The sequence below is a fragment of the Geotrypetes seraphini genome, chromosome 2 (assembly GCF_902459505.1).
Source record: "Geotrypetes seraphini chromosome 2, aGeoSer1.1, whole genome shotgun sequence".
NCBI classification, from domain to species: Eukaryota; Metazoa; Chordata; class Amphibia; order Gymnophiona; family Dermophiidae; genus Geotrypetes; species Geotrypetes seraphini.
In genome coordinates this window covers 231,124,140-231,152,103 of record NC_047085.1, presented here as the reverse complement: position 1 = coordinate 231,152,103, position 27,964 = coordinate 231,124,140, and the positions used below count along the sequence as shown (strand labels likewise).

The 27,964-nt window shown below is 43.7% G+C and overlaps 1 protein-coding gene across 1 annotated transcript; it reads left to right on the top strand.

Annotated features, from left to right (window-relative positions):
- Nucleotides 1–312: 312 nt before the first annotated feature.
- Nucleotides 313–27,861, top strand: RASD2 (RASD family member 2). Its single transcript, XM_033935159.1, has 3 exons — nucleotides 313–489; nucleotides 14,453–14,732; nucleotides 25,667–27,861. Exons 2-3 carry the CDS (start codon nucleotides 14,462–14,464, stop codon nucleotides 26,194–26,196), a joined length of 801 nt encoding a protein of 266 aa, XP_033791050.1. The 5' UTR covers nucleotides 313–489; nucleotides 14,453–14,461; the 3' UTR covers nucleotides 26,197–27,861.
- The last annotated feature ends 103 nt before the right edge of the window (nucleotides 27,862–27,964 follow it).

The following is a 27,964-nucleotide window of genomic DNA, read 5'->3' as shown; positions in this document are numbered from 1 at the left end:
CTGTGAAACCTGCAGAGGGATTTCGGAAAATCCATAACTCCCAGATCTGTCCATCGTCCGTGAAAACCTAAAGAGACGCAGAAAGACAGCTCAGCCCTTCGGTTTCAGATCAGACTAAATACAGCGACTCGGATGGACTTTAGAACTATTTTCTGATCCTGGCGGGAAGACGGATCGGGACATAGTAACGCTACCACGTTGATGTGGGTCTACTGCAAGGGCTCGGTGGGAGGCTGTGGTCGAGATCTCGGGGAGGGGGGGGAGGGGAAAAGGGGGGGGGCTTCGCCATTTGCACCGTCACAGGCTCCGGAAAGAAGACGCTGCCGGGGACGTGTAGCTCCAGCCCCAGGTTCCCGAAGACCTAACCCCGGGTCTGGAGAAGGCTGCACTGCCCCCCCCAAAGGAGCTGATGGGGTGCCCCGTCCAGAGTCCAGCGACATGAGCCTCGGCCGGTGACCGATTTCGATTTTCGAAGCTCCGCCAGTAAAGGTAAGCGAGGGTTACTGCCTCTTGTGCGAGATCGGACGTGCCCGAATCGTCGTTCTTTTCGCCGAATCGTCGTCTTATTCCGAGTCTTTGAAAATTGCTCTCCTTTCGCACTCTGCTGTGATTGTTATGTGGTTGGAGGGATTTCGGCCAGTCCTTTTTCATCAAGGATGAAAGAGAAAGTGATAAATAACGCCACAGACAGGCAGGAGAAATGAGTTGGCGTGAGAGGTGAGCATAAAAGTTGAAGAAGAGAAGAGAGATGCATGAAAGAGAGAAAGTACAGCCCGCAGAAGAGATAAATGCCAAATATAATGGTAAACGTCTACCACATTTTAAGTCTTGTCTGAGATGTATCTAATCTAAGAAAATAGATCTTCAAGGGTGAACAGTGATGTGTTTTGCACTTTGCCTGTTCATAATTTTGAGATACAGGATTTGACAGCAGGAATTAGATGGCAAGGGGAAAATTCTATAACCTAACATTTCGGCACATGTTACAAATGTAAATGTTTAGGAGCAGTGGTTCCCAACCCTGTCCAGTCAGGTTTTCAGGATAACCCTAATGAATATGTATGGAGCAGATCTGCATACCTGTCAACTCCATTATATGCAAATCTCTCTCATACATATGCATTAGGGTTATCCCCCCCCCCCCCAAAAAAAAAACAACAACAGACTGGCTGGTGGTCCTCCAGGACAGGGTTGGGAAACATTGGTTTGAGTAACAGCTTGTATGCTCCTATGTGAACATGAATGCACTTATATGCCAGCATGCTAAGCACTGTTTTTGTAAACATTCACTGAAGTTACAAAGCAGTTATTTGCAAAGAGGTCATAGGGTGCATAGGTGCATAGGGTCAGAGCATGGATAGGGCACCCTGTATGATAGGTGGCTGGCATAAGTGTTCATTCCTAGATGTTAAGCACATATATACCTGGTAACGCTAGCATCCTCTAAAGCGACGTAGGTACCTACTGCCTGCCTTCAAGACTCCTAATTGCAGACACCCTATTATAGAATTATCTCCCGAGGACAATTCTCTAATTAAGCATCTTTGTGGCGTGCGCAGGTAGATACATATTTCTGCGGTGACACGTGAGCCCTTAAGGCAGCCATAGAGCTGTAAGAGTATTTGCATTGGAACTGGATATGCGCATAACCCAGAGTATTCTATAAGGTACATGAGTATGAGACCTGCTCAGGCTCTGCCCAGGCTTCACCTATGTGCCTGCTTACCTGTCAAATATGTAGCTCAATGGCATTTAGCGCATATGTGCACCCATGTGTGAATTTAGGCCAGTATTCCAAACATTTCAAGAACAATTCTATACATCGGCACCTAAAGATAAGAACATAAGAGTTGCTATACTGGGACAGACCGAAGGTCCATCAAGCCCAGTATCCTGTTTCCAGCAACAGCCAACCCAGGTCCCAAGTACCGAGCTAGATCCCAAGTAACAAAACAGATTTCACGCTGCTTATCCTAGGAATAAGCAGTGGATTTCCCCAAGCCATCTCAATAATGGCCTATAGACTTCTCTTTTAGGAAATTAGCTAAACCTTTTTTTTAAACCCCGCTAAGATAACTGATTTCATCACATTCTCTGGCAACAAATTTCAGAGTTTAATTACATATGTAAATTCTAGAATGATAACACGCATGTGATTGGTGTAAGTCAGGGATGTCAAAGTCCCTCCTTGAGGGCCACAATCCAGTCGGGTTTTCAGGATTTCCCCAATGAATATGCATTGAAAGCAGTGCATGCACATAGATCTCATGCATAGTCATTGGGGAAATCCTGAAAACCCGACTGGATTGCGGCCCTCAAGGAGGGACTTTGAGACCCCTGGTGTAAGTGAATATGTGCAGACTGTGTACAAGATGCAGGCAAAAATTTATTGTACCAAAATTAAAATGCAAATAAGTAAAATAAAACCCTTTTACCAATCAAGGGACCCGACACGGTCCGTGTTTCGGCCAAACTTCGTCAGGGGTCCATGGTGAAAAAGGTTGGGACATACCATAAAAAAATGAAGATAAGTAACAAAGTGCCTGTATATTGTGTTCGCCGAGGATTGCTGCTTCCTTGAGACGCTTTACTTTTTGCAGCAATCCTCGGCGAACACAATATACAGGCACTTTGTTACTTATCTTCATTTTTTTATGGTATGTCCCAACCTTTTTCACCATGGACCCCTGACGAAGGTTTGTCCGAAACACGGACCGTGTCGGGTCCCTTGATTGGTAAAAGGGTTTTATTTTACTTATTTGCATTTTAATTTTGGTACAATAAATTTTTGCCTGCATCTTGTACACAGTCTGCAGTTTTGTTTGTTTCTCCTGCTTGGTTTTTTCTGCAGACAAAGTTGGACTTTCTCCTTTGTTTTGTTGCCCAGAGAATGGATGCGTCATGGGGGTGTCTCTGAGATAGCTGTGTAAACCTATAGGTTAAGTGCACTTCAGGACACACTTAGTTGCCAACAGCTATGATTGCCAATGACTTGGCACAACTGTTGCCACCTAGCTTAAGGGAGGTCAACGCCCACTCACGCTCGTATTCTTTAACAGATTATTGGTGCCAAGATGCAGTTAAAGAATTGGCATTGTGCGTGGCATTGTGGCACCTATATCTTGGTGCCAGTTTACCAAATTGTCACCTCAGGTATGCAATCATCTCATAAGTGCCAGCATAAATGCCAACTGGCTTCAGAGCATGGGTGTTGATGCGATGGCACATGCGTTGCCAGTAAGCGTGCACAAGGGTTGAGTTTAGGTGGAGCACAGGCGGGGTTTGAAAGCCCACGAGTGGATTATAAATTAGGCTAATTTATGCATGTCCGTGTAAATAGTGCAGGCGTGGACATTTGCACCTGCTTGAGATCCTGTATAAATTTCCGTGCCTGCAAAGCAGGCATAAATCTTGTGTCTATGTTTCTTTGCAAAATTGTGCCTAAGTAGATGCCTCCTTAGAAAATTGCTTTCCAAGTGTCATTTCAAGTTCTTTTCAGTAGATTTGGTTATTCCAGTATGCTCTGCCTATAGACATCTATGAATCTAGCTCGGTAATTGGAGATAAGATGATGTATGGATCACAATAAAGATAGAAAAGCACACAATTGGTGTTTTCCATCAGTTGCTAAAACCTAGTAATGGATCACGATCCAAAACAAGGAGGAAGCAACAGGAATTATCAGTACAGCACTCCCTCCACCTTGGATGATACTCCAGAGCAGTGTCTCCCCTTCAACAATGCAGGCTACTTCCACTGGGGAAGGGGTAAAACGCGGACCTGACGGACCTCGCAGATCTAAACCCGCACGTCCTTAAAAATCTGAGGTCCGTATCCGTGCCGCTTGTAGTTTCTGGCTCTGACAGACCTCTATGAGATTTTAGCGATGACGGATCCTACATGGCAATCGGACCTCAGCCTCACTATATGGACGTGTTTTTACCGTTTGTCTCTTCTGTAAGCCTCCTTTTCAATCTGATTTGCTAACGTGCTTTTTCACCATCCGAAATGCCGCAATCATCGTTGACCTGCCTCCTTTTCTTTTGCATGGCATTTAAGCCGTTTGAGTGCAGGACAGATGCCACCTTTAAAATCTTTTTGCTTGAATCTTGCATCCCTGACGTAGGAACGAAACGGGCCACGTCGGAACCCCCAACAAAGATAAGTTCTCTTGTTACAAACATCTAATTAAGTTTGACTGCATAGGCAGTAAAGAAAGAGCTTTTTGATGTGCGCAATGATCGGGTGGTGAGGTGATATTCTTGGGGTTCGCCCCTTGTTTTTGCCTTCATGACTCTGAGCATATTTTTGACTGCATATGAAGACATTTCTAGTATTATAAGCAGTTTGGATGACTTTTAGGAGAGTGATTTTTTTTTTTTTTTGCAGCTGTTCATTTTCAAGGACCAATCACATCAAAGAACGATGCACATCTGGGCGGGCGGTTGTATCCTTACGCAAACACACCCATAACATTGATAGACTCTTGCGAATGTAACGTACACGTACATGTCATCTATTCTAGTGTACTGTGAAGGGAATTTTTAAAAATTAAAGTCACATTCTGGAATCTCTCGTGCCACACCCGGAATCTCTTTGGGGCATAGCACTGTGCCCTGGCACACAGTTTGAGAGACACTGCTCCAGAGTTTTGCCCGCCATTTATGGGTGTGGGCTGTGTTGGCATATGAAAAGCGCAGGTCTCATAACAGTGGCAACTCAAAAACAAACACCTCTTTCACAAAATATCAAACGCTGAAAATCTGGAACATTTGCAAGTGTTAGTGAAGCAATAGAGAAATATCTGTCGTGAGAAATGAGAAGATAGAAAATGCATGGATTCCAGCCCAGTGTCGTGCTGCTCCTCCAGATGTTTAAACCCGTTGCTCAGTCCATTTGATCCCTCTCTATTACACAAAACCATCTGCAAGAGACCAGGTGGAGACATGAGCTCTCAGGAATTGCAGCGTCTTACCAAACCACACACAGGATTATTGTCGTATTCAAAATGTGTTCAAAAATCTTTGAAATGGTTCTCGTTTCGTGCATCCTGCTGTGAGGCGCTTCTGTGCATTGCTATGCGGTTTGGGAAACAAGGAAATGTGGTATCATTGTAGGGCAAGAAAGTAAGAGAAACACTACAGACTGTTTTATGACATCATAAAACAGCCATTTCCCCTGATCCTCTCTCACATCTTCCCTGTCTTATCTTGTATCCTCAGCAGTTTTGGGGTCTTTTCTGCGCTGATGACTCCTAAGTGACTCAAACATGCATATCTGCTTCCACCCAAAAAGGTAGGCTCTGTCGCAAAACACTGATAAGCACTGATTTTTGTACCCACAGAGAACCTAATTAGCTGGAAAAGAAACATTTCCATATACAATTTATAACACCTCAGAACAGAAGCTGTGCACAGAGAATGGCACGGGGACAGATTTTCCCTGTCCTCATGGGAACTCATTTCCTGTCCCTGCCCCATTCCTGCAAGCTCCGCCCTCATCTGCACCAGCCTCAAACACTTTAAAATCCTAAGCGTTCGAGGCTTGTGCGGTTAAGGCAGAGCTTACAGGAATGGGGCAGGGACAGCGACAAATCTCACATGAACGAGACAGGGAAATTGAGTTCCTGGGAGGACGGCGAAAAATTTGTCCCCGGTGTCATTCTCTAGCTGTGCATAATTGCCCTCCGGGGAGGTAATTGTATAAGGCATTTTTGTGCGTTAACTAGTATTTTTCATTCAGAAATAAGCACCTATAATAAATGTTGGCACTGTCATCTCGAAGCAGGGACTTTAGATCATTTGTTATTCTATTGTCCATTTATTATGACTTTTTGTAAATCAATTTGGGACCAAATTATTTGTTTATTAGAAAATCCAATGGCATTGTCATATGATACTGTATTATTTGGTATGTCAATGAGAGCAAAGAGTCAGATATCATCGAATAATAACAAGCTATTACTCATAATGACTGGGGTTGCCATTCAACAAATTACTTATAACTGGAAGAACTGGAGTAGACTAAATTTTAATTTTTGGTGGAATTCATTGTATCATAGGTATAAAATGGAAAGAGTAATGGCAACACAGCGAGGATATATTAGGAAATTTCAAGATGTGTGGGAGCCATTAACAAAATTTTGTAATGATGAGTTGTTACTTTTCCCTTAATTCTTAAAGTTCATTTTTCAGGGGGGGGGGGATTTTAAGTATAACATCTTATATAAAGTAATTTAATTACTTATTATGAAAGGGTGGGAGATAAGATTTTATGATTGGTATTATTGCTGAATATTAAGTGATATTCTCAATGTGCAAATGTGTTTATGTATTATCACACTTATTGTACGTATAAAAATGAATAAAGATTTACAAAAAAAGAAATAAGCACCTATAAAATTACCCAGGTGTATGCAGTGCCAACATATAGGGTCCTGCCTCTTCTTTCCAAGCATCTCTATTGGGTTTCATATTTACTTGCTGAGCCCTTTTCTTGCCAATGTGCCTTTTGTTCTGGGCTTCCTCCTTTTCTTTACAATTCCCCGACACCCTCAGCAGCACGTATTGGTCATTCCTTCTCATTTACATAGTTGCCTGGATTTTTCACCACTCTTCTTATCAGGTTCCTATTATACTGTTTATTCATTCTGAGCCTTCTTATAACAATTTCAGTCCAGCTGTTCTGTTTCTTCATCTCGGGGTCTCTTCTGTGCTTGGTGATTTTCTACTGCAGCTCCCCGTACCCCAGACTTACATAAGTCCTGTCAATTTACACTCCTGACCCTTCCCTATTGTATGTTCCTTGCATAATACATTTTAAATGTGTTTCTATTTTCCTTTATGGATTATGATTGTAACCTTTGTACTTTCCCAGTTTGATGTTTGTCCCCTTTTTTTTTCCTTCTAGTTTTAAATTGTAAACTGCTTAGATGTCTTTACGGACTCTGGAATATCAAATAAAGTTGACAACGATGATGATAGCGGTGCCTTTTTAGTTGGTATATGTGTAGGTTTTCCTAAGGACAAAAGTTAGGAATATGTGGAATGGATTTGCAAAATGCACATATATGTTATACAATACATAGGGGTGTGGAGGGGAATTCTATAAATGACGCTTAAAAATACGCACTTAAATTTGAGTGCGTTGCCAATTTGCACACACAATTTAATTAAGTAATGAGCCTGTATGGGGGATTCATCAAGGTGCTGTAAAGGTTCACCCTTTACCGCACCTTGATACCTTGAAGGCTTCAGCATCACTTGTAGCCGACCGTACTAGGCCTCACCAGACCCCACAATGGACCACAATGGAATTTGGAGGTAGCCACTAGGGAGGTTAGAGAGCTGAGGGGGTCCTACATGGAGGGGTTGGCCTTAACGCGACTTCTGGTACTTTATATCACAACAAATCGCTTTAGCTGATTTGCATAGTAATGAGATGCAAAACATGCATTTGCATATTATGCACCTCATTACTTAGCAATGGGCTGCGATATTTATCGCCACACTATTTCTGGACCTGCAGCGTTAGGGCTATTTAAGTTGAGGTAAGGGCCATTTACCGCAGGGGTGTCAAAGTCCCTTCTCGAGGGCCGCAATCCAGTCGGGTTTTCAGGATTTCTCCCAATGAATATGCATGAGATCTATTAGCATACCATGAAAGCAGTGCATGCAAATAGATCTCCTGCATATTCACTGGGGAAATCCTGAAAACCCGACTGGATTGCGGCCGAGGAGGGACTTTGACACCCCTGATTTACCGTGACATAAAGCCCAAATGCTACTTGATGAATTCCCCCCTTAGTGACAGTAATTGGGTACCAACAATCATTGACTCCAATTGGCAGCAATTTGGATTCATGTGCGCAAACTGCTCATCATGCTGCATGCTATTCTCTAAAGATGCACTCGTAAATCCTTTAGCGCCCACCTGAAAAGGGAATGTGGCCATGAGAGGAGTACACCAAACTATTTAGTGGAGCTCGGACTAAAGAGGACTGCGAAGAATTGCAAAGGGACTTGAACAAATTAGGGGAATGGGCAATGAGATAGCAGATGAAGTTCAACGTTGAGAAATGTAAAGTACTACATGTGGGAAGCAGAAACCCGAGGTACAGCTATACGATGGGAGAGATGTTATTGAAGGAGAGTACGCAAGAAAGGGACTTGGGGGTAATGGTGGACATGACAATGAAACCGACGGCACAGTGCGCAGCGGCCGCTAAGAGAGCGAATAGAATGCTAGGTATAATCAAGAAGGGTATTACAACCAGAACGTGCTGCTGTATCGTGCAATGGTGCGTCTGCATCTGGAGTACTGCATCCAATATTGGTCGCCGTACCTTAAGAAGGATATGGCGATACTCGAGAGGGTTCAGAAGAGAGCGACGCGTCTGATAAAGGGGATGGAAAACCTTTCATACTCTGAGAGATTGGAGAAACTGGGTCTCTTTTCCCTGGAGAAGAGGAGACTTAGAGGGGATATGATAGAAACTTACAAAATCATGAAGGGCATAGAGAGGGAAGGGACAGATTCTTCAAACTCTCGAAAAATAAAAGAACAAGAGGGCATTTGGAAAAGTTGAAAGGGGACAGATTCAAAACAAATGCTAGGAAGTTCTTCTTTACCCAACGTGTGGTGGACACCTGGAATGCGCTTCCAGAGGGCGTAATAGGGCAGAGTACGGTACTGGAGTTCAAGAAAGGATTGGACAATTTCCTTCTGGAAAAGGGGATAGAGGGGTATAGATAGAGGATTACTGCACAGGTCCTGGACCTGTTGGGCCACCGCGTGAGCGGACTGCTGGGCACGATGGACCTCAGGGCTGACCCAGCGGAGGCATTGCTTATGTTCTTATGTACAGGCAGGTTAAGGGCATTCACTAAAGACAGGCCTAGCATTATGGAATTTGGAGATCTGCGCCTAAAGTTGGGCTTGGACCCCAGCCTACACGCTATTCTACAAACGGTGCCCATCTTGAAGCGCTATTTGCAGAATAACGCTCAGTGTCTATTCTGTTTGGTGCCCAAATCTGAGTGCCATTCAGTCCATAGTTATCAGCGTGGGCTACCGTTAAGACATGTTATTTTTCTCTTGTTATAGCACAGGCCCTATTTTATGCATGAGACCATGAAGCATGTTTACTACAGGGCATTAAGCCCTAATCCATGGTTAACATGCATGAAAACAAAGGGGTCTTTTTACTAAGGCGCGCTAGTGCGTCTTAGCGTGCGCTAAATGCTAATGTGTGGCAACATGTTCATAAGATATAATGGGCGCGTTTGCACGCGTTAGCATTTGGCACGTGCTAAGATGCACTTGGGGTCCTTAGTAAAAGGACCCCAAAGTGTTTTGTGGTAAGTAACTTGTTCATATGCACTACCCCCCCCCCCCCCTTTTACTAAGCCGCAGTAGAGGTTTCTACTGAAGCCCGGGGTGCTAAATGCTCTGACGCTCATAGGATTTCTATGGACGCTCTTAGGGCCTGATTCTATAAATAGTGCCTATATTAGGTGCCCTAATCACGGACACCTAGCGACGCATAAGTAAAATTCAGGCACAACTTAATTGTCTTTTAATGAGTTAAATGGTATGCTAATTAACTATGCCATTAAAAATCCATTAAAAAACAATTTTTTTAATTGCTAATTTAGGTTGTGGGCGATATGCGCGCAGTGCCTAGCAACACCTAAGTCAAGACCCTCCCCCCTAAAACCTAAAGAATACATACATGAAAAGTAGGCACGGTTAGGGGCGGAGAAAAGCCGTGGATGACGTAGATGTTACTAGGCATTGTAGTTAGGCACTGGTAAATTAGGCCAGGTGACATCTGGCCAATATACAGGCACCTTCCACAGGGAAGCCCAAGTTCGCTCAGGCATCGCTAGGTGCGATTCTATATAGCAGTGTTTCTCAACATGCGGTAGGCAGGGATCCCTGGTGTACAACTTAATTTTGGGACAAAGGCTGGAAGGCAGGGAGGGGGGGCACAAACTCGACAAAGAAGGGAGGGGCCATGAACATAGGACACAGAAGGGAGGGAAATTGGGCATAGAGAGAGAGGGTTCATAATCATTCGTGCACAAGACTTCAGCGCACCGACATTGCAGCGCAGACAGTTTGGCGCAAGATCCCAGCACGCCACCTAAAAAGTTACTTTTAAAGAGCTCCGACGTGGGGTGTGAATGGGGACCCCCCCGTTTACTTCATACTCTTCACACTGCTGTTGGGGGGTGTTGGAACCCTCCATTATAGAGTAAACTTAACTTTTTCCTGATTTTTTAGGGAAAAGTTAAGTTTTCTCTATAATGTGTGAGGTTGCACCCCCCCCACCCCCCAACCGCAGCATGAAGAGTATGAAGTGAAGTGGGAGGGTTCCCCCCACACACCCCCACACACACCCCCCCCGTTGGAGCTCTTTAAAATTAACTTTTTCAATGGCACACTGGGGTCTTGCGCCGAATTGTCTGCACTGCAATGTCGGTGTGCTCTTGTCCTGTCACTGAGAGAGAGAGAGAGGAATGAGATAGAGATGTATGAGGAATAGAAGGATGAGAGGGAGAAATGTTGGATATGGTGGTGGAGAGGGACCAGAGGGATAGATTGAAGGGGATGCAAGGGGAAGGAATGTTGGGCGTAGTGATGGAGGGAAAGATGTGGCATGGTGTTGGAGAGTGGTGATAGAAGGAGAAATGGGCATGGGGCTGGTGGGCAGTGGTGAAAAATACTGCACATGATCTGGGGGAAGAGCGAAGGCGAAGTGTTGGATGTGGAAGTAAATGGGGTTGGAGAGATGCCTGGATCTCTCAAGACAGATGGACAGTGAGAGAGAGAAAGGACATGCCACCAATAGGGGTGGAGGAGAGAGGAAGAAAAGTTGAACTCATGGAGTGGACAGAGAGAGATGTTGGTTGGGGAATGGAATGAGGTCTGGAGGAGAGGAAGTGTGCAGGAGGCAGAAAGAAAGAAATAATGGATGCACAGTTAGAAGGAAGTGCAACCAGAGACTCATGAAATCACCAGACAACAAAGGTAGGAAAAATGGTTTTATTTAGAATTTAGTGATCAAAAAGTGTCAGTTATGAGAATTTATATCTGCTGCCTATATTTTGCACTATATATGTCTATTTTTCTATAGTTGTTACTGAGGTGACATTGCATATATTAAAGTCATCTGCCTTGACCTCTTTGAAAAAAAATCTCAAATATAAATGATAATTAACATTTTCTCTGTGTGCTTTGTGTTTTTTTTAATTTTGTGGTTACCATTATGTATCACTAAGATTATATTGTGTGTATATGAAAAATGGATGGAAGAAATTGCATTACAATTAGTACTATTATTATGGGGGTGGGGTCAGGGGTGGAGCTTAGACGGGTCTGGGGGTGGAGCTTAGGTGGGGGTACTCGGTTGGTATTTGTTAGGCTTAGGGGGTACTTGGCTTGAAGAAGTTGAAAAACATTGCTATTTATGTTAAGCTCTGGAACGCGTTGCCAGAAGAGCGGTTAATGTAGCCAAGTTTAAATTAGGTTTGGATAAGTTCCTGGAGGAGAAGTCCATAGCAAATGAGACAGAAATGGGGAAACCAAATGCTTACCCTGGGATCAGTAGCATGAAATGTTGATACTCTGGGTTTTTGCCAGGTACTTGTGAGCACCGTGAAGACAGCCTACTGGGCTAGGTGGACCACTGATCTGGCCCAGTGAGGCTATTCTTATGTTCTTGTCCCTAGTGGGCTGACATCTAAGTTTCGTACCTGCTAAAACGGAGGGTTAAGTGACTTGCCCAAGGTGGGCATCAAACCCAGTTTTAGCCACAATCAAAGCCCACTGCACTAACCATTAGGCTACAAGAATGCCTACTCTCCACCCCAGACGTGCCCTCTCCAACAAAAAATAAGAATTTTTTTTTAGCATACAGATAGTACACACCGATTGGAAACTTACTGCAGGACCCCTGAGCACTTTATGTGGTAAGCCATTTTAAGATGCCGTAAGTACAGGCAAAGAGTTACTAAAAGGGCCTCTTTGTTAACTTGCTTCCAGGTACTACCAAACACCTGGATTCAGTGCCCAGATAGGGGGCCATCATGTGACATTTAGCTAGTGGCAGACAGCATTTAAAGGAACACTGAGTTCCACCGGCTGAAAATCAGACTGTATTTCATAAAATATGTGTGTACACACACGTGTACTTTGGAATAGAGGTCTGCACGGGAACGGGGATCGCAGGAATCCCCCCTAACTCATGGGACTCCCACAGGGACCCCCCTCTAGCCAACGAGACTCCCATGGGGATCGAAGGCTTTGGAAACAGAGTTCGTCCATATAATATAACGGACACATCAGCCTTAGTAAAAGAGGGGGTTTCTAAGTTAATTACCTGAACAGAAAACAAAAAAAGGGTTCCACCAGAGATTCCACAAGGAAAACAGCAAAAGAAACTGTGGAATTGATGATCCTGTCAGAAGTAATTGCTGCTTTTTATGGGGACGGGCGGGGATGGAGGTAATTCCTTGCAGGGATGGGTGGGGATGGAAAGGATCCTGATGGGGACGGGTGGGGACGGAGAGGATCCTGGTGGGGACGGGTGGGATTTCTGTCCTCGTGCAACTCTCTACTTTGGAACAGGTATGAATTTAGACGTTCTTGGGGCTGGAAATACTTTTTAAAGAAAGGGTGGTAGATGCGTGGAACAGTCTCCCGGTGGAGGTGGTGGAGACAGAGACCGTGTCTGAATTCAAGAAGGCGTGGGATCTCTTAGAGAGAGGACGAGATAAAGGTCACTCCGGATGGGCAGACTGGATGGGCCATCCGGCTTTTATCTGCCATCATGTTTCTAGCCCCCTCTTTTACTAAGGTGTGCTATGCTTTTTAGCGTGTGATAATGGCACGCTAAATGCTAACGTGTGCATGTTATCCTTCGGACGCTTTGGTTAGCACACGCTAAAACGCTTAGCGCACCTTTGTGAACGAGGGCCTATGTTTCTATGTCTTAGGACTCCTTTTACTAAGGTGCGCTAGCGTTTTTAGCGCGCGCTACAATGCCGGGCACGCTAACCCCGCGCTACACGGAAAATACTAACACAAGCTCTATGGAGGCATTAGCGTCTAGCGCGCGCGGCATTGAAGTGCACGCTAAGCGCGCGCTAAAACCGCTAGCTCACCTTAGTAAAAGGAGCCCTTAGGGTTTTGAAACAGCCCCTAATAGACATCTCTGTTACCTCTATAGAATAGAAAATCAAACAACAAAAAGTCCAAAAGAAACACATTAAAAATGCTATGCTAGTTTCAATATGAATTGGGCCCCGCTAGATGATTTCTGTGGAAACGTATTGTAATCTCACTTGACTCCTCTATGTCTGAAAAGAGAATCTGCAGCTCTTCTGCCTTTGGTTTTGCTGTATGTTTAATTTTGTTTTAGGTTATATGTTTTTTTCCTTTATTTTGATTGTCTTCATGACTGTATTGGATATAATTATTGTATGTGTTGTTGTGCGTAATTTATGTATATGATGTATTTATCTGAAAAAGTTAATAAAAAAATATATTAAAAAAAAAAAATGCTATGCTATAAATCTCTTAAATTCCACAATATCTCCAAAGGATTTAGAGTGCGTTACAACAAAATTGTTATAATATTAAAATACAAAATTACTAATCCTTGTTGTCAAAAGTAGGACTGAATCAAAAACTTTGAGAAATCCATCTTTCAAACAAAAAACACACACACCCTTTTAATAAACCGCGGTAGAGGTTTCTACTGTGGCCCAAAGCGCTAAAATGCTCCGACGCTACTTCAGTGCTCTTAGGAATTCTTTGAGCATTGGAGCATTTAGCACTCCGGAGTCCGGGCTGTGGTAGAAACCTCTACCATGGCTTAGGAAACGGGAAGATAAGTTTTCAGGTGTTTGCAAAAAGAACACCAGAATAGGCATAAAAGAGAGGGAGGGGAGGGGAAATTTTTCAACGATACTCTATAATATCCAGACTTCATTGCATTATTGAAATTTAATTGCAAAAAGCAATTGCCTTATAAGGATTTGCATTCTAATTCTGGATTTTATTTTCAGTGGTAAAACACCGACACAGAATTGGAACAATCCTTTGATAAACCTGCCCCATGTAACTATGTAATTTGCAAAGCCGTGCACCTTTTCTTATAGACTTGTATCTGCTTTTGAACACCCCCTTCTCTGGGTTTATTTTTCAGTTCGTTCTGCCATGTCAAGGCTTTGCCTATTGTACTGTGATAATATACGCCTGGGGTTCTTTGAGAGACATTATAATTGCATTGAGACTTGCATAGATTCATAAATGGAAAGACCTCAGTAGGAGGAACTTTTGCACAGAAAAGTCACGCAGAAATATATGAAACGAGAGTTGACTGAATATAATTACTGAGCTCGTTTTGTTCTGTGAAACATACGTCCATGTTTTATCATTTCAGCACATCGCAATGATGAAGACCGTGTCCAGTGGGAACTGCACTTTCAGTGTCCCGGCTAAAAACTCCTATCGTATGGTGGTTCTGGGAGCTTCCAGGGTGGGCAAAAGCTCCATTGTGTCACGGTTTCTCAATGGGCGCTTTGAGGACCAGTACACGCCGACCATCGAGGACTTCCACCGCAAGGTCTATAACATCCGAGGCGATATGTACCAGCTAGATATCCTGGACACATCAGGCAATCACCCCTTTCCTGCTACGAGGAGGCTTTCCATATTAACAGGTATGTGTGGATAGCCGAGTCAGAGGTTACACCATGCTAGAAGTGATAACAAGAGAGGCAGCTTTCAACGTCAAAAGCTAACTGTGCTCTGGAGAGCAAATATCCAGCAAACATGGCTCCATACAAAAGATTTTTTTTTTAAAATCCAAGCTGCACTTTCCTTCATATTTCTCAGGAATAAGTTACTTTCAGCGATTTCCTAGTTTTAACTGGGGTTACCATATGGCTCCATAAAAAGGAGGACGGATTGGGACACCCGGGTTTTACTTCCATTGTTTTTAAGTAAAACTTGGATGTCTCAATCCGTCCTCCTTTTTATGGAGCCATATGGTAACCCCAACGGAATTATAAAATTTCACTTGGAGTGGACACACTGCCGTCTTCAGTTTACTGTAAAGCTCTTTGTAGATTATGGTGATAGATCAGGTGTTTAGTTAGGGTTAGCAATGATGCATCTTAACAGTGACTTAGCTTTCCATGTAGCTCACGCCCATTGATAGACAAAGGGCCTCACAAGAGTTTGGGTCAGCTGCTACCTTCTTTGGTTTGCTGAGCTATGTCCCCACATTGTCAAAGACCAGCCTCCCGATATTCAAAACTATTTCACCAGCCAGGAACATGGACTAATACTGAATATGTCAAAAACAGTAGCATGTTGTATTTCCGGTGACAAGGTAACACCACAACTACAGTACTCCCCCGATATTCGCGGGATATTCCGTTCCAGGAACCCCCGCGAATGTTGAAAAACCACGAATACGGTTTTTAGCAGGGGAAGCAGGAGAGGGAAGCCGGAGCGCCGGCGAGTGAAGGAAATCACTCGCAATATGCTCCGACCGCCTCTTCCTGTACTAAAGTCGGGCCTCAGCAATCAGGAGCTGCTTTGACACGGAAAATACCATGAATGACCGGGACCACGAATTCGCAGGGGAGCACTGTAGATCTTTCACCACGCCATCAGCATATAGAGATAGTAGATAGTTTTTTAAGTATTTGGGAATTATAATTGACTGTCATTTGAATTTTGAGAAGCGGGTTTCATCTACAGTTGCGAAAGGATTTGGGGCATTAAGACAACTTAGAGCTATTCGAGATTTCCTGGATGAGAAATTGTTACATACTTTAATCCATGCTTTTGTTCTATCTAAATTGTTTTATGGCAACTTGGTATTTGCGGGAATAACAGTTGGGCAACTGAAACGTTTACAAACAGTACACATAACTCCATTATATTTGAAATTCCATTGATTACCAATTAAATTAGAATTAAATTTAAAATCCTGATGCTGGCACATAGGGCATTATTTGAGTTACAACCATTATATCTCTCTAATCTAGTGTTATTTTACACACCTAGTTGCTTGTTGAGATCTTTAAATGACAATAGAGTAGCTGTTCCTCATATTTCAAAGGTTCACCTTGCCTCAACCAGAAATGGTGCATTTTTCTACTTGGTTCCAATATTGTGGAACAATTTACCAGTAGAGTTAAGGAAGGAAGAATCATTTCAAAATTTTAAGAGACATCTAAAAGCACATTTTTTTCAAATGGCTCTCCCGAATTGAATAATGGAATGGGGACCGCAATTTGCATTAATTTATCTTAATTTGCACTGATTCGTGTTGATTTGGGTTTATTTATTTCATATAACAGTTTTAGAAATGTTAATTTCTTTGATGCTCTCAAGCTCTGCCAGTGACAGATCTGTGAAGTGTATTAAGACCGGCACTAAAATATGACTGTTTGCTATCAGGCCGTTTCAGAGACTTTTCTATCTCTTAAATTTGTTTTATTTTTAATTTCTTTTTGTCTTATTTCATTATTTCAATTTTCTATTTCTTTGATTTTTGATCTTGGAAATGTATTATATGTTGTTATTACTTATTTTTAGTTTATCAGGTACTTTAGCTAGATTGTGAACCTTCAGGACAGGGTGATTTTTCTCAAGTACCTAATTTCATTTTAGTTTGATCAAATCTTAAATAAACAAACGCTTACCCTCATTTACTAAGGTGCGCTATGCTTTTTAGCACGCGGTAAATATTAGCGCGGGCTAAACACACGCTAAACGCTAATGCGTGCATGTTATCCTGTGGACACGTTAGCGGCTAACGTACGCGTTGGTTTAACGCACGCTAAATCAACGCCAAAATGCTTAGTGCACCTTTGTAAAAGAGGGCCTTAGTCAGCTAAGCTCTAATATTCAGCGCAAAATGGCTGCTGAATGTCAGAGCTTGGGGGGGGGGAATTCTAGAAACAGCGTTTAAAATTAGTCGCCCCTAGGCGCCCTACCGGCACCTACGTTAATTGACAAATGCCTTTTAAAATGGCAAAAATATAGCAAAGTGCTTACTGGTGCCCAAATAATAGGCACCGGAATCGTACCTACATAGGCACTTTACAGCGCTTAATGCCACTAAGGGCACGGCTAACGCCGGAAGTGGCGTTAGGTGTCATAAGGCGCCTAAGTAGGCGTGATTCACAACAAAAACAGGCAGTAAGGGGGGCAAGGGGGATGGTCTGCGCCCAACGTCATCTTCCTCAGTGCACTGGCACCCCTCCTCCTCACTGCCCCTTCCCTTCCCCTCCCCCGTATCTTAATAAATTTGGTGCGAGCAGCCACCAATGTGCTGCCCGCGTCAGCTCTGGCTCTCTCTCCGACATCACTTCCGGACGTGCCTAGGACGTGGCGTCAGAGAGAGCACCGATGCCAACATGAGCAGTAAGTTGGTGGCTGCTCATGCCGAAGTTAAAAAGGTACGGGGAAGGGGGGGGGCGCATGTGTGGCTGGAGGGGCGTTGAAGGGGGCAGGGTAGGGGCGCTGCCACGACCCTGGACGCCACTCATCTTCGCTACGCTACTGAAGATAGGCACCAGAAGTGTGGTACTGTGGTTAGAACTACAACCTCAGCACCGTGAGGTTGTGGATTCAAATTCCACCCTGCTCCTTGTGACCCTGGGCAAGTCACTTAATCCCCCCCATTGCCCCAGGTACATTAGATTAATTGTGAGCCCTCCAGGCAAGATTCACTATACGGTGCTGACACACAATCCGTGCTGTATAGAGCAGTGTTCTTCAACTGCCAGTCCACAGAAATTTCCTGTCAGTCCGCGGCAGCCCGAGATCCGTGCACAAAGCTGTGGGTGGCGGCTCCTACGCGCGTCCTGCGGCTGAACCAGCAGCCTTCTCTCTTGACGTCGCAACGTCAGAAGAAAGGCTTCCGGATGAGGGATGCGTGAGGAGCCGCCGCACCTTTCTTTGTGCAAACCGCGAAAGTGTGGAAGAGGGAGCCGGCCGCGGGCAGCATAAAACGGCCAGGTGGGAGCGCTGGTATGTTTCTTGCAGAGGGGGGGGAGGAAGACAAGCGAGACACTGGCTTTCTCAAAGCGTTGTTTGTAAACAAGAGAGGGCAGGACACCCAGTCTCGCCCAACTGTCGTGATGAAGGGATGGCACGTTGACAAGGAGGTCAGAGAGCAGAAGCGTGCAGAGGGATGCATCTAATTGAGGCACAGCATGGAGGGAGGGAGATGACAAAAGTAGGGGGAATGATTTTATTTTCAATTTAGCGATTGAATTGTCAATTTTGAGAATTTTCATCTGCTGTCTATATTTTGCACTGTTCAGGAAGAAATGCATTTGTTTCTATTTCTCTGGGGTTGTACTGCATGCAGAGTCTTGAATCTTAGGGTTTCCTTTGTATATATTAGTACTTTTAGTTTTTGGTCCCATATTTGCTTAGGGGTTATCTGTGTTCTGGTAGGAATGAATGTTGAGAAGCATATAGTGTGCTTTGTGTAGTTAAATTTTGTAGTTAACCATTACCATTATGTGTTAATAAGATTATATTGTGCGTATATATGAAAAATGAATGGAAAAAATAGTGTTACAATTACTGCTATTGTGGGGGCGGGGTCTGGAGCAGAGATGGGCGGGGTCTGGCCCATGACTTAGCCCAATGCTCTTCAACCGCCAGTCCGTGGACTGGTGCCGGTCCACAAAATAATTATTTTATTTCCGCCGGTCCATAGGTGTCAAACATTTGAAGAACACTGGTACAGAGAATCCAGGCCTTAGCGGATAGCCAGCTATGCCAAGCAACTGAGCTGGTTATCTGTGAAATTTAAAGCACTAGCTGGCTAAGTTTAGCAGCAAAATCGGGCTGTGTAAATAGCTGGTCTGTCTTTGGCAACTATAAACATGGCCGGTCAGCACTAAATGTCGACTTAGCCAGATAAGTTTATATCGACCAAAAACAAACTGCATATTTGTTGCCGGTCACCGGAAATGGCCTGGTGTTTAATATCCAGGCTCGGCACCAGCCCAGCTAACTCCCACGGTCGGAATATCGGAACTCAGGACTTTTGTGAGGCATCGTGATAGTGGTTTTCACCTAATCATCTTCCCTATATTTCTTCCATATACAGCACAAAGGCCCTTGATTTTATAAACGGGGCCGAGGAACACATGTCAATCTGAAGTTCAGTGCTATTTCCAGAATCACACTTGGTGGTGCCTAAATTGGACTTAGGCGCCAGTAGGCATCAAAACCTTAGTAGCACCCTATTTATGCCAGGAAGTTCTTCTTCACCCAGAGAGTGGTAGAAATCTGGAACGCTCTTCCAGAGGCTGTCATAGGGGAAAGCACCCTTCAGGGATTCAAGAAAAGGTTAGATAAGTCCCTGCTGGACCAGAACATATGCAGGTAAGGCTAGACTCAGATAGGGCACTGGTCTTTGGCCTAAGGGCCACCGCATGAGCGGACTGTTGGACACGAAGGACCACTGGTCTGACCCAGCAGCGGTAATTCTTATGTTTTTTTTTTTTTACTACTACTACTACTACTACTATTTATCACTTATATAGCGCTGAAAGGCATCCACAGGGCTGTACATTTGGACATTTAATAGACAGTCCCTGCTCAGAAGAGCTTACAATCTTAACTTGGACAGATAGATATGACATATAGGGTTGGGGATACAGAACCCAAGGTGAGAGGAGTTAGGAGTCGAAAGCACTCTCAAAGAGGTGGGCTTTTAACTGGGCCTTGAACACTGCCAGAGACGGAGCCCGTCGTAGGGATTTAGGCAGCTTGTTCCAAGCATACAGCGCAGCAAGGCAGAAGGGATGGAGTCTGGAGTTGGCAGAGGAAGAGAAGGGCACCCAGGAGGGACTTACCAGCAGAGCAGAGCTCGCGGGGGGAACATAGGGGGAGATAAGTGAAGAGAGATAGTGAGGGGCAGCCAAGCGAGTGGATTTGTAGGTCAGTAAGAGAAGTTTGAATTGTATTCAGAAATGGATGGGAAGCCAATGAAGTGACTCTAAGAGAGGGGTAACGTGAATATAGCGTCTCTCACAGAACACGAGTCATGCAATCTAATTCTGGACAAATTGGAGGGGAGCAAGATGTCTAAGCAGAAGGCCTGAAAGTAGCGAGCTGCAATAGCCTAAGCGTGTGGCACTGAGGGCATGGATAAGGGTTTTGGTAGTGTGCTCAGAGAGGAAGGGTCAGGTTTCGGTAATATTATAGAGGAAGAAGCAGCAGGTTTTAATGATATGTTGTACCTGGGCAGTGAAGGAGAGAGAGGAGTCAAAGATGACCCTGAGATTGCGAGCATACAAGACGGGGAGGGTGAGAGTGTTGTCCACAGAGACGGAGAACGAGGGAAGCGGAGAGGTGGGTTTAGGCGGAAAGATGAGCAGCTCTGTTTTAGCCATATTCAGTTTTAGACGGCGGTGAGATATCCAGGTGGCAATGTCGGACAGGCAGGCAGAGACTCTGGTCTGGATTTCAGTAGAGATATCTGATGCGGGTCAAGGCAAACTCTTTCAGAATGCACAGAAGTGAGCTGTTTGCATCCAATAGGGGAGTGACCCACCCCAGCCATTTTTGTAAGAATGAGATAACGAACATAGTAGATACATAAAATAAATAATACTTTACTGTGGCTTTTTATCATCGCTTGTCCTTACTGCTCACAGTCTCCCTAGCCTTGTGCAGAACTTATGAAGAACTTCCGTCAAATTTCCTAGAATCTCCCCTAAAATCGGTCAAGAGATAGGAGATGTTTTGGTTTGTGGAATAATAGTCATAACAGATGCAGTCTTTTCAGGATCTTATTTATTGTCAATACTGCATGTCCTTAGCCTCTGCCCTCACTGTCCTGCTGGTTTTCTGTCAACACTTACCCTCTTTTCTTAAGATAATTTCCTTAGCTATGTTCTCAATGGGCATTTCATCAGCTTTTTTATTAAACTGGTTTTCAAGCATTTGTAATGCAAAAAAATATTGTTGCTGCAATCAGGGCTGGATTAAAAGGTAAGCCTAGTAGGCACATCCTGGTGGGTTTATTTTATACCCTCTTCACCCCCTTTGCCTTCTCCTAACCACACTGGCACTGTGGTGTAAACAAAATAAACAAACAAAAAAGACTTTTCCTCTCTCTGCTAAATCCTAGCTCACGTTTGCGGCCTAACACCAGCTCTGGCAGGATACACGTTTCAAATCTGACATATTGTAATTACAAAACAGAAAATAAAATTATTTTTTCTACCTTTTGTTGTCTGGTCATTATTCAAATCTTGTTTATCCCAGGCTCTGGTTGTCTTCTGATAACTTGCTTGCCAGGGTCTCCTTCTTTCTTCTTTCTCTGTGCTAACCATCCATCTTCTATCTCTGTCCTCCCCTTCCGTTTCCCTTCCCTCCCCCGGAGGTCTGACATCTTTCCTTTTTTTCGTCTCCATCCACAGATCCACCTTTTCTCAACTACCCTTTCATCCAGCATCTCTCCATCCTTTCCAACCACCCCAGGGTCCACCATCTCTCCCTTTCTGATCCTTTCATCCCTAAATCCCATTGTCCACCATCTCTCTCCTTCTCCTCTGTTTTTAGACCCATTATTTCTTCCCTCTAAAGTCCGGCATATGCACATCTCTTTGAAACCCCCTTCTCTCCATCCCTCCCTCTGTGTACTTCTACACCAGGGCCCCCTCCCATGGAGGTCTGTCCCCCCAAAGACCTGCACTACCACCCCTGAAGGCCTGCACCCCACCTTTGAAGGCCTGCACTACCCCCCCCCCCAAAGGACTGTCCCCCCCCACAGAAAGCCTGTGTGTTCTTCCCTGACCTCCATTTACCTGATTCCAGCAGGGGGCAGCCTGCAGTGAGGATCGCCGCTACTTTAGCAATCATTGCAGGTTGCCTTAGGCCTTTGGAGCTGTCTTCCTTCTGCCGCAGTCACGCCCCTCCTCTGACGTCAGAGGCAGGATCGTGGCAGAGGGAAGAAGCTCCTGAGGTTTATGGCAACCGGCAATGATTTCTAAAAGTACCGGCGATCCTCTCTGCAGGCTGCTCCCTGTTGGAATCAGGTAAATGGAGGCGCGAGAGGCCATGGGGGAAACCGGACACTGCAGCACTTCACGACTGACCCTTCCCCCTTGCCCTCTAAAGGAGGAGCGGCAGTGGCCGGCCAGCAAGAGGCAGCGCTGCCGATCCTGCTTTAGGAGGTGAGGGGGGAGGGTCAGACAATGAATCGGGAGGCCAATTTTTTTTGTTTTTGAATTGATTCACCCAAAATGAATCAGTGAATCGGGCAGCCCTAGTAGACACAATGAAAGAGGGAAATTGAGGACTGAATAGTAAGAAAGAATTTAGACAGAGGCAGAAAATAAATTGAGAAGGAAGATCAGGGAAGAAAAGGAGGAAGGGAGAGGAGAGAGAGATGCTAGAGCATGGGGGAATGGTGAGTACACAGATACCAGATCTGGGGAGAGGAAAGGAGGAGAGAGACATGATACAATTTGCTGGGAGGAAGGGAGAGAGAGAAGGGAAGAAGGCAGATGTCACACCATGGGGGGAGTAAATGGATGCCAGACAAATGAGAGAGAGGGAGAGATGGAAGGGAGAGGCAGACAGTTTCTGGAAGAGGCATAGAAAGAGAGCAGATGCCATATGGAAGAAGCAGAGAGGGCAGACAGTGGATGGAAGGAAGAAAATGGGGAAAGCAGAAACCAGACAACAAAGGTAGGGAAAAATTTTCTATCTTATTTATTCTTTTGCTTTAGGATAAAATATTATATTTGCTGTGTTGATAAATATGTATAAATAGAAAATGGAAATAAGGTGATACTTTTTATTGGACTAATTTTAATACTTTATTAATTCAGAGACCATAATTCCTTTCCTCAGGTCAGAACAGGGATACTGTAACAGCAGTAAGAGCTGAAGAAAGAGGTTTTAACCTCTGAAAGCTAATTGAGAATTATATTAGTCCAATAAAATGGTGGGCACTAACTACCCAAATGCAAAATATAAATTGGTGGGCTTCCCAAAGCCCTGCCAGCTGAAGATCTCTTCCTCTAGGAAAGAAGAGAGGATTTCTTCAGAGATGTTTGGGGGTTGCATAGAAGAAAATTGTACACTGGCACTGGTATGGTAATCTTTGTTCTTTGTTTTGAATTTTAAAATAAAAGAAAAAAGAAATCAAGTGGAAATAAAGAAGTAAATAAGAAAACAGGTAAATAAATAGGGGTGGGCAGGGTGGGGTGGGGTACATGTGTGCCTAGGGGCCCTCAAAGAATTAATCCTGCCCTGGTTGCAATATATTTTCTTATCACCTAAGTGCAGAATAGTTGCAGGCTTAAGGAACCCCTAAATACAGGAGTTTATTGAAATTTTGAGCATAAATTTAGGGACTCAGCACTAGTAAATTGTCAAGAAAGCAATTTAAGGAAGGACTAGTGGTTAGAGCTACAGCCTCAGCACCCTGAGGATGTGGGTTCAAGCCCTGCGCTGCTCCTTGTGACCTTGGGCAAGTCACTCAGATTGTGAGCCCACCAGGACAGATAGGGACAAGTGACCGAGTACTACTATTAATTATTCCTATAGTGCTACCAGGCATATGCAGCGCTGTACAGAGTACTTGAATGTAAACTGCTTAGACAATTAATAGGTGGTATATTAATAACTAAAATAAATTTAAAAACCTAACTCTCAAAGTTTGGAGTATACCCTTGGAAAAGTAACTCCATGGGGTAATTCTGTAACTGAGCACCTCCATTTAGGTCAGTGGTCTCAAACTCGTGGCCCGCCAGGTACTATTTTGAGGCCCTTGGTATGTTTATCATAATCACAAAAGTAAAACAAAACAGTTTCTTCATCATATGTCTCTTTAGCTATAAATTACAATATTATTATTAAGACTTAGCCAAAAGGAAACTATAAAGAGTTTTACCTTATGCAAAATTGTCTTTTCTTTACTAAGACTATTTTTTTCTGAGGCCATCCAAGTACCTACAGATCCAAAATGTAGCCCTGCAAATGGTTTGAGTTTGAGACCACTGATTTAGGTTCTCTGAGGGTGCAATAGAGGTCTATTCTATAAAGAAACATAGGCTTAACCCAGCATATAAATTTCAAGTTTCAAGTTTATCCTGCGTTTGATATACTGCCTGTTCCGAGAACTTTCAAGGCGGTTTTTTAATGTCAGGGTTTTCTTGGCCTAAATACCTGTGCCTGTCCACTTTAAGTGCCTCTATGCAAAACATACCCATGATCCATTTTAATAGTATATTTTTAATATATATATATATTTTTTTGTTGTTGTTGTTGTTATTGTAACAATGTCTCTTGTTTGATTGTTTTATCTTTTCTTTTAATTTTGGCGTTCTTTTCATCATGATTTCTTTTTTTTTTTGTAAGCCACTTTGACCTTTTTCATTATGGGGGGTCTTTTACTAAGGCACGCTAGCCATTATATTCTGTGGACGCGTCAGCATTTAGCGCATGCTAAATCAGCTAGCGTGCCTTAGTAAAAGATCCCCTAAGTGGGATATCAAATGAAAAATAAACCTTAATAGTCCCCCCTAGCCACGCCTACTTCCTGGTAGACACCGCCACACAATTCATTTTAATTTAAGTCAACTAGGAAGTGCTAATTGCTTGTTATTGGTGTCAATTAAGCTTTTTAAATAAGTTAGAGGCCTGGATCAGCGAGACGCCTAACTGTAGGCATCTTTTATAGAATCTGGGCCATAGTGTTGAAGCAGTCTGTAAGGATATTCAGAGGCAATATCCTGAGAGTGCTGCTGAATGTTCCAGAATCCAGCAATTATCTGGAGGGCAGGTGGTGCTATCTGGATAAGTACTGTACAATATTAACCCAAGCATGGGATTATTGCCGCTTGATAAACTTCCTTTGAAATGCCATACCATAGTCAGAGAATATAATATCTTTTTCAGTAAGAAATGAAGAGACATCCCCCCACCCCCCTGATATTCAGCCAGCAGTGAGTAGCACTGTTAATGTCCCCCACTGGCATTGAACTTGGATAGTAGTATAATGGGTACCATTATACTACTTTGGATCTTCAATATTAAGCCGTACCCGGTCACTGGCATTGAATATCGGGGGGGGGGGGGGGTTAAAGCCAGTTAGCACATACCCAGTTAACTCAATACTCAGAACTAACCAGGCATTTGTTACCTCATATGTGGTCTTAAGTATGTGCTAACGCTGGCCATTTGGCTCCAAATATAGGGAGCTAACCAGACTCTGCCCCCCAAACACCCCCGGAATGCCCCTGACATAGCTGGTTTGCACTTTGAAGCTAGCTGGCATTTTCAGCAAATGATTTAAGTGCTGCTGATAAGAGAGTTAAACAGGTAACGGCTGCTCCTGGTCAGTTAACTCGCTTTAAATATTGGCTGGACTGTTTTCTGCATCTTGGATTTCTAATGACATCTCAGAGCACATGAATTAGTCTTAATAGAATCATTTGGTGCAAATCAAAGCCTTCTGGGTCCCCATGATCTGAACTTAAAACCATAGATCATTCATTAAAAGGTCTTAATGAAAGATAAGACAGAGAAAAAAAGAAAATCCAGACAAAAGGGAGATGCTAATGGTTTGTTTAATTTTTTTATGTGATTTCAGGAGATGTTTTCATTCTGGTGTTCAGTTTGGACAACAGAGATTCTTTTGATGAGGTGAAGAGGCTAAGGAAGCAGATCCTGGAAGTCAAATCCTGTGTGAAAAACAAAACCAAAGAGCTGGCAGAGTTCCCCATGGTCATCTGTGGCAACAAGAACGATTATGGCGAACACTACAGGAAAGTGCATTCAGAAGAAGCTGAACGCCTTGTCTCTGGTGACGAGAACTGTGCCTACTTTGAGATTTCTGCCAAGAAGAATTCTAATGTGGATGAGATGTTTCAGGTGCTTTTCAGCATGGCTAAGTTACCTCATGAAATGAGCCCAGCCCTCCATCGGAAGATCTCTCTGCAGTATGGGGATGCATTCCATCAAAAATCCTTCAGGATGCGTCGGCTCAAAGAAGTAGATGCCTATGGCATGATTTCACCCTTTGCTCGAAGACCAAGTGTCAACAGTGACCTGAAGTACATCAAGGCTAAGGTCCTTGGTGAAGGACATTCACGAGACAGGGAGAAATGCACCATCCAGTGAGCAGATTCATGTCATTCAATGGCAAGAGCTCACAAAGTGCCTTTAGAAAATTGATTGAGAAGATCTGGAATGGATCAGGTATTTGGTGTTACTCTTCAGACACTACATGGTCTATGAGATCCTATATCTGTGGTGGAATCAAAGCATAATACCATGGATTAACAAGACTTCTTGTCAGCAGTTTATCACTCACATAACCTACAGCAAGTTAGCACTAGGAGTGACTCAGAGTGCAGCCAAATACGTTGCATCAAACCTGTGGGTGAAGATGTTCTAAATGATGATTTATTGTTAAAACTTCACAGTAAAAAATATATAAAAACATATGATAATCCACATGTGTTGATCCTAACAGACCCTACACGGTCCATGTTTCGGCAAACACGCCTTCCTCAGGGGCCCAGTTGGATGTTATCGGATGACAAATGTGAACTAACCTGTGGACAAAGCAAAAACCCAAAATGGGGAAGACCTCAATAAGCAAACACAAAAAAAGTCTCCCCTAACCCAAAAATAGGGAGAAGAATAGAGGCCTCTGAACCAAAAAAACAGCCTAAAACTAATAATTAATGGTGTAAATGGAAAACCCTCAGTCTCACAGCTTGCTATGGGAACAAGTCCCTAAAGCACCAGCTGCCACAATCAAAACCCAGGACGGGTATTACTCGTGAAACATCCCTGGGTTTCCAACCTAAATTTACTAGTGCACAAACGTGCTGGAAGTAAAAAATAAAGTGAAATAATGAGTGAAAAAAGTCATTTAAGCAGTAAATTGGTTTGGCTGTCTCTATCCCTCTTCCGAGGGTAAGGAGCGTCCAAAGTCACCCAGGCTGGCTGAAACACTAACAAAATCAAATAAGCAAAAATACTTAGCTTCTTCCAATCAAGTCTGAAGGACAGAAGAACCAGCTGAAAATAAACACGTCCAACGGGGCTCCGTTTCAAGGAGAGACCACCCCTCTTCCTCAGGAACTAGCTGAATAGTGTGATTGTGCTCTCAAATGCCAGCCGAAGAGTAGAAAGTCCAGAATGAAAATTATAAGTTTTAGGCTGTTTTTTTTGGTTTGGAGGTCTCTATCCTTCTCCCTATTTTTGGGTTAGGGGGGTTGACTAACCTGTGGAAACACATCATGGTTTTGATTTTCCCCAGAATTCTGAGTTGACCATGAAACAGTTTAACAATAAGGTCCTTGGAGAGATGTTTGAGAAATGAGTATATCTAAGGAACTTTATGGAAACATAAAATATGATGTCGTATAAGGACCATCTAGCCTGCTTCATTTTCCTTCTTTTCCATCCCATAGACCTCGGTTGATCACTGGTTTTCCCTTTGCTTCATGGTCACCAGGGTTCTTATATGTGCATTCTGTGTTAATCTCTGTTCAGCTGTTCTTACGATGTCTTAATTGTTCATATGTCCTAACAAATATTTTTCAGAAAGTAAAAGCAGTCTCGTAGGCAGAAACTATAAAAGCAGTGTGCATATCAGTAAAGTCGATGGACTGAAGGTCTGATCCGGAGATGGCAGTTCTTATGTTCTAATATAAAGTGTATGGACAAACCTTGCCCACAAAGTCTGGCGATCCGCACATGCGGAGGTCCAGTCAGGTGTACACTTGGTGTAAATTTTAGTCACCCATATCCCTCTATGCCTCTCGTAAGGAGATGTGCATCTAATTTGCTTTTGAATCCTAGAACAGTGGATTCCGCAATAACCTCCTCTGGGAGAGCATTCCAGGTGTCCACCACTCGCTGCGTGAAGCAGAAC

Excerpts from the sequence above, each read along its gene's own strand:
- RASD2 (XM_033935159.1), top strand. The coding sequence starts at position 14,462 with ATGATGAAGACCGTGTCCAGTGGGAACTGCACTTTCAGTGTCCCGGCT. Across the intron at positions 14,733-25,666 it reads GAGGCTTTCCATATTAACAG|GAGATGTTTTCATTCTGGTG; the intron begins GTATGTGTGGAT and ends ATGTGATTTCAG.